Source organism: Heteronotia binoei, chromosome 11, assembly GCF_032191835.1.
Source record: "Heteronotia binoei isolate CCM8104 ecotype False Entrance Well chromosome 11, APGP_CSIRO_Hbin_v1, whole genome shotgun sequence".
Lineage (NCBI taxonomy): Eukaryota > Metazoa > Chordata > Lepidosauria > Squamata > Gekkonidae > Heteronotia > Heteronotia binoei.
Genome location: NC_083233.1, coordinates 20965999 through 20980141, shown reverse-complemented (window position 1 = coordinate 20980141; position 14143 = coordinate 20965999). Strand labels below are relative to the sequence as shown.

At 46.7% G+C, this 14143-nt stretch overlaps 1 protein-coding gene across 1 annotated transcript in view; it reads left to right on the top strand.

The window, feature by feature from the left end:
• Window positions 1-14143, top strand: part of POF1B (POF1B actin binding protein) — a 68602-nt gene that overhangs the window by 34504 nt on the left and 19955 nt on the right. The window contains exon 4 of the mRNA XM_060250176.1: window positions 3708-3902. Within this exon, the coding sequence (XP_060106159.1) occupies window positions 3708-3902 (195 nt within the window). The remainder of the gene's footprint in view (window positions 1-3707; window positions 3903-14143) is intronic.

Here is a 14143-nt window from a genome sequence, read left to right as displayed (position 1 = left end):
GTTCTGTGAGTCTGTTGTAGGGAGGGGAAGGGAAAGCCGCTCTGAGACTCCTTCGGGCAGTGAAGGGCAGGGTGTAAATCCAATCTCTTCTTGTTGTTTGCACATTCGTTTTGAAACCCATCTCAATGCTGTGACTTCCAGCCAAAACTCCTCAAAACTTCCAAGATTTAGGGTATTCAAGGGAAGAATTCTTAGAGCCAAACAACTTACTATTCTGGCAGGCTAGAAAAACATTTTGTCTTAAAAGACAGCCATGAAGAGGAAGAAGGTGGATTAAGACCCTCAGCACTGGAGGAGGAGGGGACTGAATTCCTCATGTGACATTTCCCCAAATGATAATGGCCTTTTGGGGATTGCTGCAGTCCTAAGGTCTGCTCACGACCTGAGTTTGATCCCAGCGGAAGCTGGTTTCAGGTAGTGGGCTCAGGTTGACTCTGCCTTCCATCCTTCCGAGGTTGGTAAAATGAGTACCCAGCTTGCTGGGGGAAAAGTGTAGATGACTGGGGAAGGCAATGGCAAACCACCCCGTAAAAAGTCTGCCGTGAAAACGTTGTGAAAGCAACGTCACCTCAGAGTCGGAAACGATTGGTTCTTGCACAGGGGACCTTTCCTTTTCCTGGTAGGAGAGGTGAAAAAAGACAGACACGATTCAGGCTTCACCTCAGTATTTAAAGCAGCGGGGAGGAGGGGTTTGTTCGGTTGGAAAATGGCATTGGGAAGAGAATTAAAAGTCCTTCATCCCTAGTGTCATGCCCAAACTGTGAGCAGCCTTGCTTCTTTCCCTGGATAAAATATATTCCAAATTATATAACCTTGGAAGATTATAGATTCAGAGATACTCAGATTTCTTTAGGGAAGCCACCTGTCTGTCTGCCATATCCCACCCTCCTCCGCTCCTCCATTTTATCCTTGCAGGACACATGCAAGGGAGGCTAGGTGTGGAGAGAGAAAGAGAGAGAGACTGTTGCCCTATAAGCGTCATACCTATGTGAGGATTTGAATGTGGTTCTTCCAAGTCTTAGTCTGGCATTCTAACTATTGCATCGTGCTGATCTAAAACCCTTCTGAACCAGTTTTAAATAGGTATCAGCCTTTTGAAAACAAAGCTTTGATTTTTAGATAAAGAGGCTGGAAACCAATTTTTTAAAAGAACCAGAACAACTGAGGAAGCTGAGGAAATAGTGAAACATTTTTTGTTGTAAGAAGTGGGTAGTTAACTATTAATTGATAAGTTTTGTGCTGGGTATATCCTCCAAACACTAAAAAAAAAGAATTTTTAAAAGAATGAAATAGAGTTCTCGATTCATTTGTAGAAGGTGCACTTATCATGGGTAGAGATTTTAATTTAACCATGAATAATAATCTCTAGATTGATTGTGTGGGAATGATAAGGGGAATGAGAAAGCATTGGTAAATCTGAAGAAGAAAATTAATTAAACAATTTAGGTTCTTGGATGTTTGGCGAATGTTGAATCATAAGATAAAGGACTCCACCTTTTTCTTGGCAGCTCATAATCCATATTCTCATATAGACATCTTTGTTGATATCTAGATAACTTATATGTTTTATTAATAAGTGCTACCATAGAAACAATATCTTATACAAACCTATAATGCTGAGTTTGCTATCTGATCAACATAAAGATAGGTGATGGCATTTGGACAATGAATTAATAAACAATTTAATAAGGAGGAAGTGCAGAAGGATCTGTAAGAATTTTTTAATATAAATAATTATTCAAGTGTTTCCACAGTAATTATTTGGCAGTCAGAGGCTTAGCTTTTTCAGAGGCTTTGCTATAAGTACTGCTGCCCTTAGAACAGAGAGAGAGAGAGAGAGAGATATTTATAAAAATAAACTAAAGAAACTTGAAGAGAAAGGCTTTGAAACCCTGAAAGAGATTTAAAAAGTAAGGAAAAACTTTAGGGGAGTATGACCTTGAAAGAGTTAATAAAATTTGATCTTTACCCGCCAATGCTTTTTTAAATTGAGTAAGAAAGCCAACAAATTTCTTGCATTTAAATTAAGAAAAAAGGGAGGCAAATATTGCTATTAGAAGCAAGCAAGGCAAGACTGTGAGTAGAATCAAGAAGGCTATAAGGGAATCTGAGGAATTTTATTATTTATATTCCTTAAAAAAATCCTTAATGAAGTAAAATCAACAGTTCTATATCTAAATTGAAGCTACCCAAACTATCAGAGGGAAGCTATTTTAAATCAGTTTCTAAACATAGATTAAGGAAGATGTTAAGAATTTTTTGAACAATAAAATCCCTGGGGTTGATCTATGAATGGTTCACAGACGTGGCGGCAAACCCTTTACTAGTGGCTATAAATGAAATTTTTGCAAAGAATCATTGTCAGTATCGTGGGCTGAATAAAAAAAAATGATAGTAGTTTTGAAACCATGGGAGGACTCAACATCTGTAGACTCATATAGACCAAGTAGCCTACTAAATAATCACTTCAATTTAAGCAAATATTAGCAAAAAAAAAAAATTGAGGGCCTTATATCAAGAGATATTAATGAAGATCAATCAGGATTTATTTTCAGATGTTTAGCAACAACAAATATTAGGAAACATGTTAGTTCGAGTCATGTAAAAAATCTGACGGCTACATTCCTATTTCTGGATGCAGAAAAAGCCCTTGATTAATTCAAATATAATTTTCTCTTGAAATGTCTGAAGGCCTTTGGCTGTGGTGATCAACTCAACACGTGGGCTCAAATGGTATCAAATATCTCTTCGGGATATTTGTCTGTTCATAATGTAATTTCAAGATCTTTCCCAGCAAACAGAGGGATAAAACAGGAATGACTACTATCCGCTCTACTGCATAATCTGTATATTGAAGTCCTAGCATTAGCAGTAAGAGGCTCAGATCTAGTATCTGGATTGAAATTATGAACCACCCAGTACAAGATAATGCTATTTGCCGATGATATTGTAGTTTTCTTCACAGAGATCCAAGAATCTAATAGCCTTTAAGTATTATCTTTAATTCATTTCTGGAAATTTCAGGATAATGTTGACAAAACTGTGATAATACCATTTAATGGAACATTACTGAAAGTAGAGTCATCAAACTGGTTTGAAAAGACAAAGATGATAGATAGCCATGTCTCTTCCCTTATGTATAAAGATCAGATAGGATACCTCAAAAAAGATTGAAGATAATTTTAACTCAGTAATTACTGATATTAAACAAAATACTTTCAATATGGAAAATATTTAACCTATTTTAGGCCAAGTTAATATTATTAAAATGACAGTAATCCCCAAGATTTTAAAAAGAAAAAATGGGCAGCTGTAGCCATGCCCTCTGTGGACCAGTTTGGGCCCAAGTCTCTTTTAAAAACTAGCAGAAAGGCTTGTAATGATCTTCAATGCAAAGTAGCATTTAAGGCTTCTTACTTAAGGGTATTAATATTATTCAGTTGCCCAGGGCTTTTTTTGGTAGCAGGAACTCATTTGCATATTAGGCCATTCATCCCAATGTAGCCAATCCTCCTGGAGCTTACAGTAGGCCCTGTATTAAGAGCCCTGTAAGCTCTTGGAGGATTGGCTATTACGTCAGGGGTGTGTGGCTTAATATGCAAATGAGTTTCTGCTATAAAAAAAGCCTGCAGTTGCCTACTGCACAGTAAACAGTTGGGGTAACACTGTGAGGGGCGTGAGCATGACGTATGACTATTTCTTTTTAGGAGAAGCAGTACCAGTATGCCCAGCAACACACGCAGTCCGACCAATATCAAGTTGGCCAGCCAGTGGAACATGTTACGGTGGTCCAGCAGTGCCAGCAGACTCAGACGGGCAGCCCCTGTGAGGTGATTCCAATACGCGTCAATGATGGTGGAAGCAACACTGTGAGGAAAGTCACCATTCAGACCTGCGACCCGGTATGAATGACTCCCTTTCTGTGTTTCACATTGTTGGTTTTCTTTTGTGGGTGGGGAGCAGGAGAGCATTCATGCTTGGAGCTGATCTTGTGGGAGGGATATTCATAGTCTAGGCAGCAAAAGAGGTGGCATTCTGAAGTTTTGGGGAAATATGTCTGTTAAGGTGATAAAACAGTAGACTGAATACCTCTTGCTCACCCTTTTTTACTAGTTCTCTGACAGTGCCATCCTCAGTAGAGTTATACTCTTCTGAGGCCATTGGAATTAATAATTATTAGCTTCATTTCTAGACTGCCATTCTTACTGAGACTCAAGACAGAAATCAGTGAGCGTAGAAGGGAGAAGGGGGTAACTCTGGATGGCACTTTAAGTCATGTTATATTATAATTTTTGTCTAGACACTGGAATGACCTTTTTGGATATTTTGACTCATCTGGTCCAGTATTCTGTTGTCTATAGATAGTTTGATGCTCCCGGAAGCATGCAAATAGAATACAACGGTGACTATCCTTTGTCTGTCCCTGGTTTCCTGGTATATAGAACCTGGGTGCTTTCACACATGCTAAATAATGCAGCTTCAGTTCTCTTCAGTGACTGGTTGCAGGTGGATTTTGCCATTTCACACAGTACAAATCCACTTGCAAAATGCATTGAAAGTGAATTAAAAGTGCATTATGTAAGTGTGTGTGAAAGTGCCACCTGTCTGTCTCTAGGTTAGATTCTTTTATCAACAGATGCAAGGATCCTTCCTAAGCAGCCCTTTCCAACCCTGGGCAAATTTATTCCCCAGGTCCTGTGTGGACAGGTCAGGAGGCTGCAGTGAGGAAGGGGGAGGGGACAAAATCTCTCCAAGGTCCTCTTCCATCCACAGAGCTCTGCTGATGGAAGAGGCAGAAGGGGCAATTTTATCCCTTTTCTTCTCCCCACTGCAGCATCCAGGCCAATGGTCCCATGATCCCAGGCGTATACCAATTTCACACTCACACTTATGCCGCTCTCACATCCATCTTCTCAGTGCGGCGTCCTCCCAATTTCCCACTATTTGCGCCAGAGCTGCAGCAAACATCACGTTTTTTGTGCAGCAAATGGAAACCACTAAAAACCAGTTTCCATTCGCTGCGTGAAAACCACGATGTTTGCTGCAGCCCCGACGCAAATAGTGGGAAATCGGGAGGACATCGTGCTGAGAAGACGGACATGAGAGCGGCGTAAGGTGAGTGCGAAATCGGCCACAGACTTTCCCAGGCCTGCTGGAAGAAAGGGAAATGTGAGATAGATCTGTGATGGCCAACTCCTTCTGCTGGTAGATCACAAGTTCCAGCCCTCTGCCTCTGCTGTCACCTTTCCTAAAACTTTGCACTGTGAATGTACCTTGTGTAGATTAGTTAAAACCAGCAGTGTCTTTGCCCAGGCCTGCCCTCCAGCAGTCTGTTGACCTGACCTCTGAATTCCTCCAAAGTCAAAAGCAAAACACAGTTTGTCTCAGGAGAATGAAACAAAGGGAAATCGATGGGACTTAAATACCTTTAATTGTATCTTGGTGTCAACCCAGCAAGCACCAGAACCCTTCAAGGCTCTCTGTTTGGTCTAGAAGAGATACAGGGGTTATATTATAAAGCCAGAATCTGAACCTGTCTTCACCCCTAATGTGAATTTTTACACAGAAAAAAACCCATCAACACTTGTCAACATACATTCCTCCAAAGATCCTGGGAACTCTCTTTGTGTCAGGACATTGAGAATTCTCTCTGACCTCCATCTCCTACATCTACAATCCCCAGGATTTGTTGTAGTGAAGCCGTGGCAATTAATGTACAGGATTTGCTGACCCACTATGGTGACTTTAAATGTGTCTTAGAGTTACGGAGGATAGCTTTGTTTTTAGTTATTGACTTAATTTATTGCTTGACAGTCAAGGCAGATTGGGACTAAAAGCAGTGCAATAAGAACAGTCTAATAGGACCATCTGTTCCCCAGAGAGCACTGTGTTCAGGAACTAAAACTCTGTTGTCCATCCCTGGACCAAGGGAGGTCTGACTGGGCTTTTACACGGGCCAGGGCCTTCTCAGAGGCAGCACCAATGCTGTGGAATGCGCTCCCTGAGGCCATAAGAGCTCTGCGGGATCTCTCCCAATTCCGCAGAGCTTGTAAAACTGAACTTTTTAAACAGGCCTATAACAACTAGGGAAGAAGGCTGCCACTTTTATGCTACTGAGCAACTCCACCAGAAGGACCACCAACAGATAAATTATGTACTCTGTATAGCACCAATACTTCGTTTTAAATTATAATTGACTGTCTTATTGTTTTATATTTGAAATTGAGATGTTGGTTTTTATATCATTGTTACGCGCCCTGAGTCCATTTGGAATGGGCGAGATATAAACGGAAAGTAAATAAATAAATAAATTCATTTATAAACTTGCCTGAGCTCTGTGGTCATCCTCAGAGGCCCTGCTTTGGGTGACCCTGCCTTTTGAGATTAGGCAGGTAGCCTAATCCCCGTCTGTTGCTGTCTTCCATCAGTGGGTGAACACTTTACCCACATTTCTTTAGTGATCCCTCCTTCCTGATCAGTGTTTTAATTGTTTTTAAGTTTTTGTATGTATTTTTGCTCTGGTGTTGCTTTGTTGATGTGTTTTCATTGGATTTGATGGTTTTTAAGATACGCGTTTATTATGTGTGTTTTAATTTTTAGCTGCATTAGTGACTCTTTATGAGAACAGAAAGGCAGAGCATGCCTTCCGAAAAATAAATATAAATAAATAAATAATGCACACAACAAATAACACCAAAGAACAAGGCAGTAGAAAGACAGCGTAGTACAGACAGTAAAGCAGGAATACGAGGCTGGCGAGCAAGGCATCACAGTATTATATTACAGGCAAAATTAAATTAAAAAGTTAAAGAACAGTGGAATCGAAGCAGTATGAAATGAAATATTCAATAAAGGTTGCTTTAAATTTCACAGACATTAAACTGAGTTATTCACTTCATAAAACCGTTGATTTGAGCCATTCCATTTTATAAGTTCTGTGGAATGATAAGAACATAAGAGAAGCCACGTTGGATCAGGCCAATGGCCCATCCAGTCCAACACTGTGTCACACAGGGACCAAAAAACCAGGTGCCACCAGGAGGTCCATCAGTGGGATCAGGACACTAGAAGCCCTCCCACTGTTGCCCCCCCAAAGCACCAAGAATACAGAGCACAGGTTCCCTGCATGGCCAGCCCTAGGGCCCGCAGCACCCCAGGCAGCCTTGCTGCATGTCACCCCCCCTGCTGCCGCTCCTCCACTCTTCCTGCTGCCCCTTCATAGGCCTATCTATTGGGGAAGGAGGCAGGGAGAAGTGGCAGCAAAGGGGAAGACTAGTGATTCAGGGAGGGAGGGGAAGGAGGCGGGGAAAAGTGGCGGCAAAGGGGAAACTAGTGATTTGGGGAGGGCGGGGGACAGTGGCAGCAAAGGGAAAGACTAGCGATTCAGGAAGGGCGGCGAAGGAGGTGGAGAAAAGCGGCAGCAAAGGAGAAGACTAGCAATTTGGGGAAGGAGGCGGGGAAAAACGGCAGCAAAGGGGAAGACTAGCGATTCGGGGAGGGCAGGGAAGGATTTTTTTTAAACAAAAAGGTGGGGGCACCTAATTTGGTGCTCAAGGCAAATGTCTAGTTTGCCTGGTTCCATGAAGCTCTTCATGGTGGCTGAATGGAGCCTCCAGCTTCAGAGGCTGTGTATATTGTAGCTTCAGTTTCTAAGAAGTGAAGAGTGGGGAAAGATGAGCTGTTCCCTCCTTGCCCTGCTTGTGGACTTCCCAGAAGCCACTCTGGGAGACAGAATGCTGGGTAGGAAATAACTGTGCTCTTACATCAAGCCATTCCTTGTGAATTCATAACGCAGGCGTCGTTCCTGTGCCCCCCCCCCCCATGTGTAGGGAAAAGATTGCTAAGAAGCAGGACAGGCTGCTTTTCAAACAGGTTTGCGCCTGACTCAGCTTTTTAATTTTTTAAAACCCAATTTAACTGCTGAGTTTGCTCTGTTTGTAGCTCACAGGACCGCTCTTCGCTTCCAGTTTCTTTGCTGATGATATCAGACCTAAAGTCGCTGCATCCATTTCTTTGCTTCCGGCAAAAGGCAGGCAAATTTTGGCATATGCTCTGGCAGCGCAAGGCCTTGTCAGCAGCAAATTATGCAATGAAATGCAACTAAGGCGGAGCACACGAGCCAGAGCCTAGTTATGTGAACCAGGCTCGAGACTCTTGGCTCCAAGAAATCGACTGTTCATCGTGGGAAAGCCAGGACTGAAGCTGGGCGGGGGTGTGTGTGTGTAAAGGGGGGGGAGGTTTATTGGGGCCCCAGTGCTGGAAATGCAAAGTGTTTATCCGACTGAGCTTGTTTTGTGAGGTCCTGCAAGTTTGAAAAGCAAAGTTACAGTAGCATGTTTTACCTGACTTCAGTCTTGCATGGAATGCTTTTCTTTTTCCTTGAATCCTCATGGTCTACTTATGCAGGTTTTTTTTTTTAAAGTTAAAAATCAAAATGCCCAAACATCTGTCGGTGTTGCAGGAAAGGAACCAGTTTTTCAATGGACTCTCTTGCGCTGTTTATGGCTGTCTGGCAGTTTACTTCTTTGTATTTATTGGCTTTTTGCACACGCCTGTTCTCACACAGCCCAACCAAGTTCTGCTCCACTCCCTCCTTGCTGTGTCGCTGGTCCGGTCAGCAGGAAATGATTTAAATCATTAAATCAGTAGCAGATTGCGTTGTTTTTTTTAAAAGCAGCATTTGTAGCTGTTTTATAAAAACTCCCACCATTCAGTATTAGTCCTTAGCAATCGTAATGGCTACTAATTTGTTTGGATTGGCAGTGTTTTTGTGCATGCACAGTTTTGAAGAAAGCTGTTGGGCAGTCATTTGGTTATGAACCAAACAGACTGGGACCGATTTCCCACTTGCCTTACGCCGCTCCTCTTCTCAGCGGGGCTTCCGTCCGATTTCACACTGTCTGCCCCGGAGTTGCGACTACCTTCAGCTTTTTTGTGCAGCAAACAAACTGGTTTTTAGAGGTTTCTGTTTGCTGCACGAAAAAGGCAAAGCTCCTTGCAGCCCCGGGGCTGATAGTGTGAAATCGGAAGGAAGCCCTGCTGAGAAGAGGAGCGTGAGATCAGCGTAAGGCAAGTGGGAAATCAGTCTGGGTGATCAGCTTAGGTGTGATCATCACAATCGAAGGTGAAGGGCCATGGCTCAGTGACAGTGGTAGAGCATCTGCTTGGCATGCAGAAAGTCCCATGTTCAATTCCCGGTATCTCCAGTTATAGGAGAGGTGATGTGAAAGACCTCTGCCTGAGACCAAATTGCCGCCAGTCTGAATAGATGATACTGACTTTGATGGACCAATGGTCTGATTCAGTGTAAGGCAGCTAGCTTGATCTTCTTCGTGGTCTCTGTGCAGTCCCACACATGGGTCTTGCCGCAGGCAACGGATCCATACCTCGGAGCTCCAATAGCTCGCCTATAACGTCTTTTGGCGCGCTTTCCTCCCGCTCTGGGGAGCAGGCAGCGACCGCGCATGCCTGGAGCGGGGGGAGAGCGCCCATTCCACTCAGTTTCTTTCCTACCGCCGCCCGGACAACACCTTCCTCGCTGCGTTCCTCCTTAGCTCGTCCATTACCTCATCCTTTCGACCTTTTTCCTCACCTGGTATCGTATTTTCCTTTTCTTATATCTTCGCTTTCGTCCCGAAAAATCTAAAAAAAAAAAAAAAAAACCGTTTCTGCGCTATCTTTCCCCTTTTCTCCCTTCCCCCCCTCCCTTGTCCGGAGCGCATGGAAGGGAAAGTTACCTTCAAAAAGTGCACGCGCTGTGGGACCAAAATCCCTACTTCAGACGGCCACAGCCACTGCCTTTTTTGCTTGGGGGAATCTCACCGAGTTGATTCCTGCCCTCATTGTGCGAACTTCGGAAAGCAGGCCCGGAAAAACCGTGCGGCAAGGCTCCGGAGTTTCCTGATTGAATTGTCCTTAAGGGCTATGCCCGCATCGGACTCGCCGCCTCCCCAACAACAAGCGGGAGATTCGGCTTCTACGGACGTGTCTCTCTCCAAACAGAAACACAAGTCCGATAAAAGGTCTTCGAAGCACGCCGAGACCGGCCATAAGGCTTCGAAGAAATCGCGCCATTTGGAATCTACGGATCCGGCGCACAAAAAATCTCGTCCTTCCGGATCGGCCGATTCGGCTCCGAGGAAACTCCACTCGCACTCGGCTCCCAAGAAGCCTCAGGCTCCAATCTCGACTTCGACGTCTATGGATCCTGCGACTCCAACACAACCTGCTCTTCCGCCTGAGTTGTCGGTTCCATCGGACGTCATCACCGACATGCCCCAACTGACACCTCACACATCCACAGCAGTGGAGGTCATACCAGTCCACTCTCGTTCGCCTTCGGTGCACAGCGTGGTCCCGACCGACTTTCTTGAACCCGATCTCACCACCGAGTCTACCCAGACCTACCTTAAACCTCCGCTTCGAATCGGATCCTTCCGAGACATCGGGATTTCTCCCCTGTATAAGGACTTCCGAGACATCGGGATTTCTCCCCTGTACAAGGACTCGGCCGCTCAGGCCTCCAACAAGGGTCGCTCTTGCTCACCCTCACGTCGAGCCCGATCCCGGTCCCCGCTCCTCAAGGACCGCTCCAGATCACCACGTCGGCGCCGAGACTCCGACTCCTCGGATTATTATCGCGACTACTATGCCACTCCCAGATACGACCGTCACTACTCTCGTTTCCATCGTCCTTCTCGGTCTCCATCTCTGGAGGGTTCAGCTTATTCCCCATACCGCTACGAGGACTCTCCTAGACCCCGCGATCGACTCCGTGACTTCTCCCGACGACTCCGCGACTCTCCACGGGCTCGTGGTTTCGACCGTGACTTCTCTTCTCCTCGACCCCGTGATTACTCTCGAGATCGGATCCGAGAGCCACGCCCCCGTGGCTTCGACCGTGACCTCTCTTCTCGATCCCGCGATCAAGATCGGACCCGAGAACATGACTATCCTCGGGATCGGATCCGAGAGCCTGATTACTCTCGCTACTCCCCTCGACTCCGTGATAGGCTTCGGGAATGCGTACGTCTCTCCAATCTACAGCGATCCCGGGACCACCACCAGGCAGAGGACGCTAGACCGCGCACTCCATCAGCCTCGGCCTCGATTGCCCCTCCGGTCTCCACTCCTACAGACCAACCTGCTCAGACGGTGAAACCTAAGACCGTTCCTTCGGACCCGATCCGGCCTCCACATCCTCCCTCCGGTGAGGATTCCCGCTCCGACCCTGAATCGTCAGCATCGTCAGACTCCGAGGACCGCCCTGACTCGGTAGCCTCGGACTCGGTACCACAGCCCCAACTCTCTCCATCAGATGCGTCCAAGGCCTATCTCCATCTAATCACCACCATGGCCGAAGCCCTCAACATTACTCTTCCGTCGGACTCACCTAAGGTCTCTGACGTTGTACACGACCTCGTGCAAACGGACTTTCCACCTGGCTCATTGCTTCCTATGCTTCCGGTGCACCTCGAAGGCCTCCGCGAAACCTGGGACAAACCTGCCTCGGTCCCACCAACCGCTAAATGCTTTGACTCTCTCTACAGAGTTCACGCTCCTGAGGCTAAATTTCTTGCTTCTCATCCGGCACCCAACTCGATTATCGTGCACTCAGCCACTAAGGCCAAGCCGTCCAGACATCCGACACCTCCTGACCGTGAAGGCAGGAAATTAGACACCCTGGCAAGAAAGATATTCAACCTTGCCTCCACAAATTCTAAACTGAACAATTATTTAGCCTACTTTTCGGCTTATGTCTTCAACTTGGCCAACCAATTTACGCCTCTTATTCCCGCCCTTCCTGAACCCTCCCAAAGAACGGCCTCCGGCTTGGTATCAGAGCTCTCTAGAGTGTCGAAGCAACAGATCAACACCATACGCCATGCTGTCTCCTGCTCTTCCAGGGTCTTTGCGTCCTCTGTTGCCCTACGTCGCCACGCCTGGCTGAGGTCCACAAATTTACAACCGGACATTAAACAAAAGATCGAAGACCTCCCCTTCGATGGCCTCGGCCTTTTCCATGCTTCTACTGACGAGGTCCTAGCCTCGGTGGATGACGGCCGCAAGCGTGCTAAGCGCTTGGGAGTTTCCCAACCGTTCTCCCAGCATTCCAACCGTGCAAAGCCCTGGAGACCATCATTTCAAAGGCGCCAAAGGTCACCTAAGCGTCCTGATTTATGGAAGAGAAAGACTGGCCAGCAGAAACCTCAGTTTCAACAGAGGCTGCGGTCACAACAGCCTAAAAAGTCCTCCCTTCCTTCTAAACAGTCTCTTTGACTTTCCCGAACCGTTTTTCCACACACGTCTGTCACCATTCCTTCCCACTTGGAACTCGATAACAACCGATTCCTGGGTGCTGACCATCGTGCGTCTAGGTTACGCAATCGAGTTCATTTCTCCACCTCGCCACCACTATTTCACAGCTACCCCTCCGTCCTCTCTCCTCCGTCAGGAGATTCTGGACTTGCTCCACAAGGAAGCCATCGAGCCCGTTCCCCCCCTACATCGGGGGACAGGCTTCTATTCAAGATACTTCCTAGTTCCCAAGAGGGATGGAGGAAGGCGTCCCATTCTAGATTTAAGGAAGCTCAACAAGCACATCGCATACAGGAAGTTCAGAATGATCTCCCTGCAGTCCATCTTGCCCCTTATTCCCAGGAATTCCTGGATGGCTTCCCTAGACCTTCAGGACGCTTACTTCCATGTGACCATTCGACCTCAACATCGGAAGTATCTGCGATTTGCCATGGGCCCGGACCACTACCAATATGTGTCCCTACCTTTCGGCCTTTCCACTGCGCCGCGCGTGTTCACCAAGTGCATGGCGGTTGTGGCAGCTGCGCTTCGCACTCGGAACATCCCAGTCTTCCCATACATCGACGACTGGCTCCTTGTGGCCCCGACACAACAGCAATTGGAGCACAACCTCGACACAGCTCTCACTCTTCTGAGCTCCCTGGGCCTTCGCGTGAATGCATCAAAATCGCACCTCACACCTACCCAGGACCTCAAGTTTATAGGCGCCCTTCTCTGCACCTCCCTGCATCGAGCCTTTCTTCCCGAGGATCGGGCACACACTATTATTGCCCTAGCCAAGTCAGTTCAACAACAACCTCGTCAGTCTGCGTTCACGATCCAACGCCTGCTGGGCCTTATGGCCGCTACTACATCTGTCCTTCATTTTGCCAGACTGCGAATGCGACAACTACAAACCTGGTTTGTCCGAGCTTACCACCCTCAAACGCAACCCCAAGCTGTTCTGCTCACTGTTCCACAGAGAGCACTTCTATCGCTCACGTGGTGGACTGTACCCAACAATCTCCTCGAGGGCAAGCCGTTTCTACCGACTTCCCCGACGGCCACAATAACAACAGATGCCTCCAAGTGGGGATGGGGAGCCCACCTAGAGGACAAAACTGTCAGAGGGCTTTGGACGACCGCCGAGAGCCTCATGCATATAAACTGCTTAGAACTGATCGCGGTGCACAGGGCTCTTCAATCATTTCTTCCACTAATAAAGGGCCAGCATGTCCAGATCTCTACGGACAATATGGCAACTGTTTATTACATAAACAAGCAAGGGGGCACCAGATCCCTCCGTCTCTGCCGTATAGCCGTACTGCTTTGGGAATGGTGTGTCAAGCACAACATATTCATGACTGCCATTCATCTTCCCGGGGTGGAGAATATTTTGGCCGACTCCCTCAGCAGGATTCGCATAGACGACCACGAATGGTCCATCAATCCGATCTACCTTCGGCGCATCTTCCGTTGCTTCGGAACACCCAAGGTGGACGCCTTTGCGTCCAGGGACAATGCCAAGTGTCCTCAGTTTTATTGCAGGAGGGGCAACGACGCATTTCTGCACAATTGGACAGGTCCCCTTCACTACTTCTTTCCACCGACCCCCCTTCTGACACGTGTGTTGGTGAAAATAGCTTGGGATGGCACAGACTGCATCCTCATTGCGCCATGGTGGCCTCGGCAACCGTGGTTCACGCGGCTGCTTCAACTGTCACGCCACACTTACTGCCGGCTTCCTCCTGCGGGTGACCTCCTGTCTCAAGCCAACGGTCAGGTTCTTCATCACAACCCTCGAGTCCTGGCCCTGGCTGCCTGGAGAATACATCCACCTACCTCT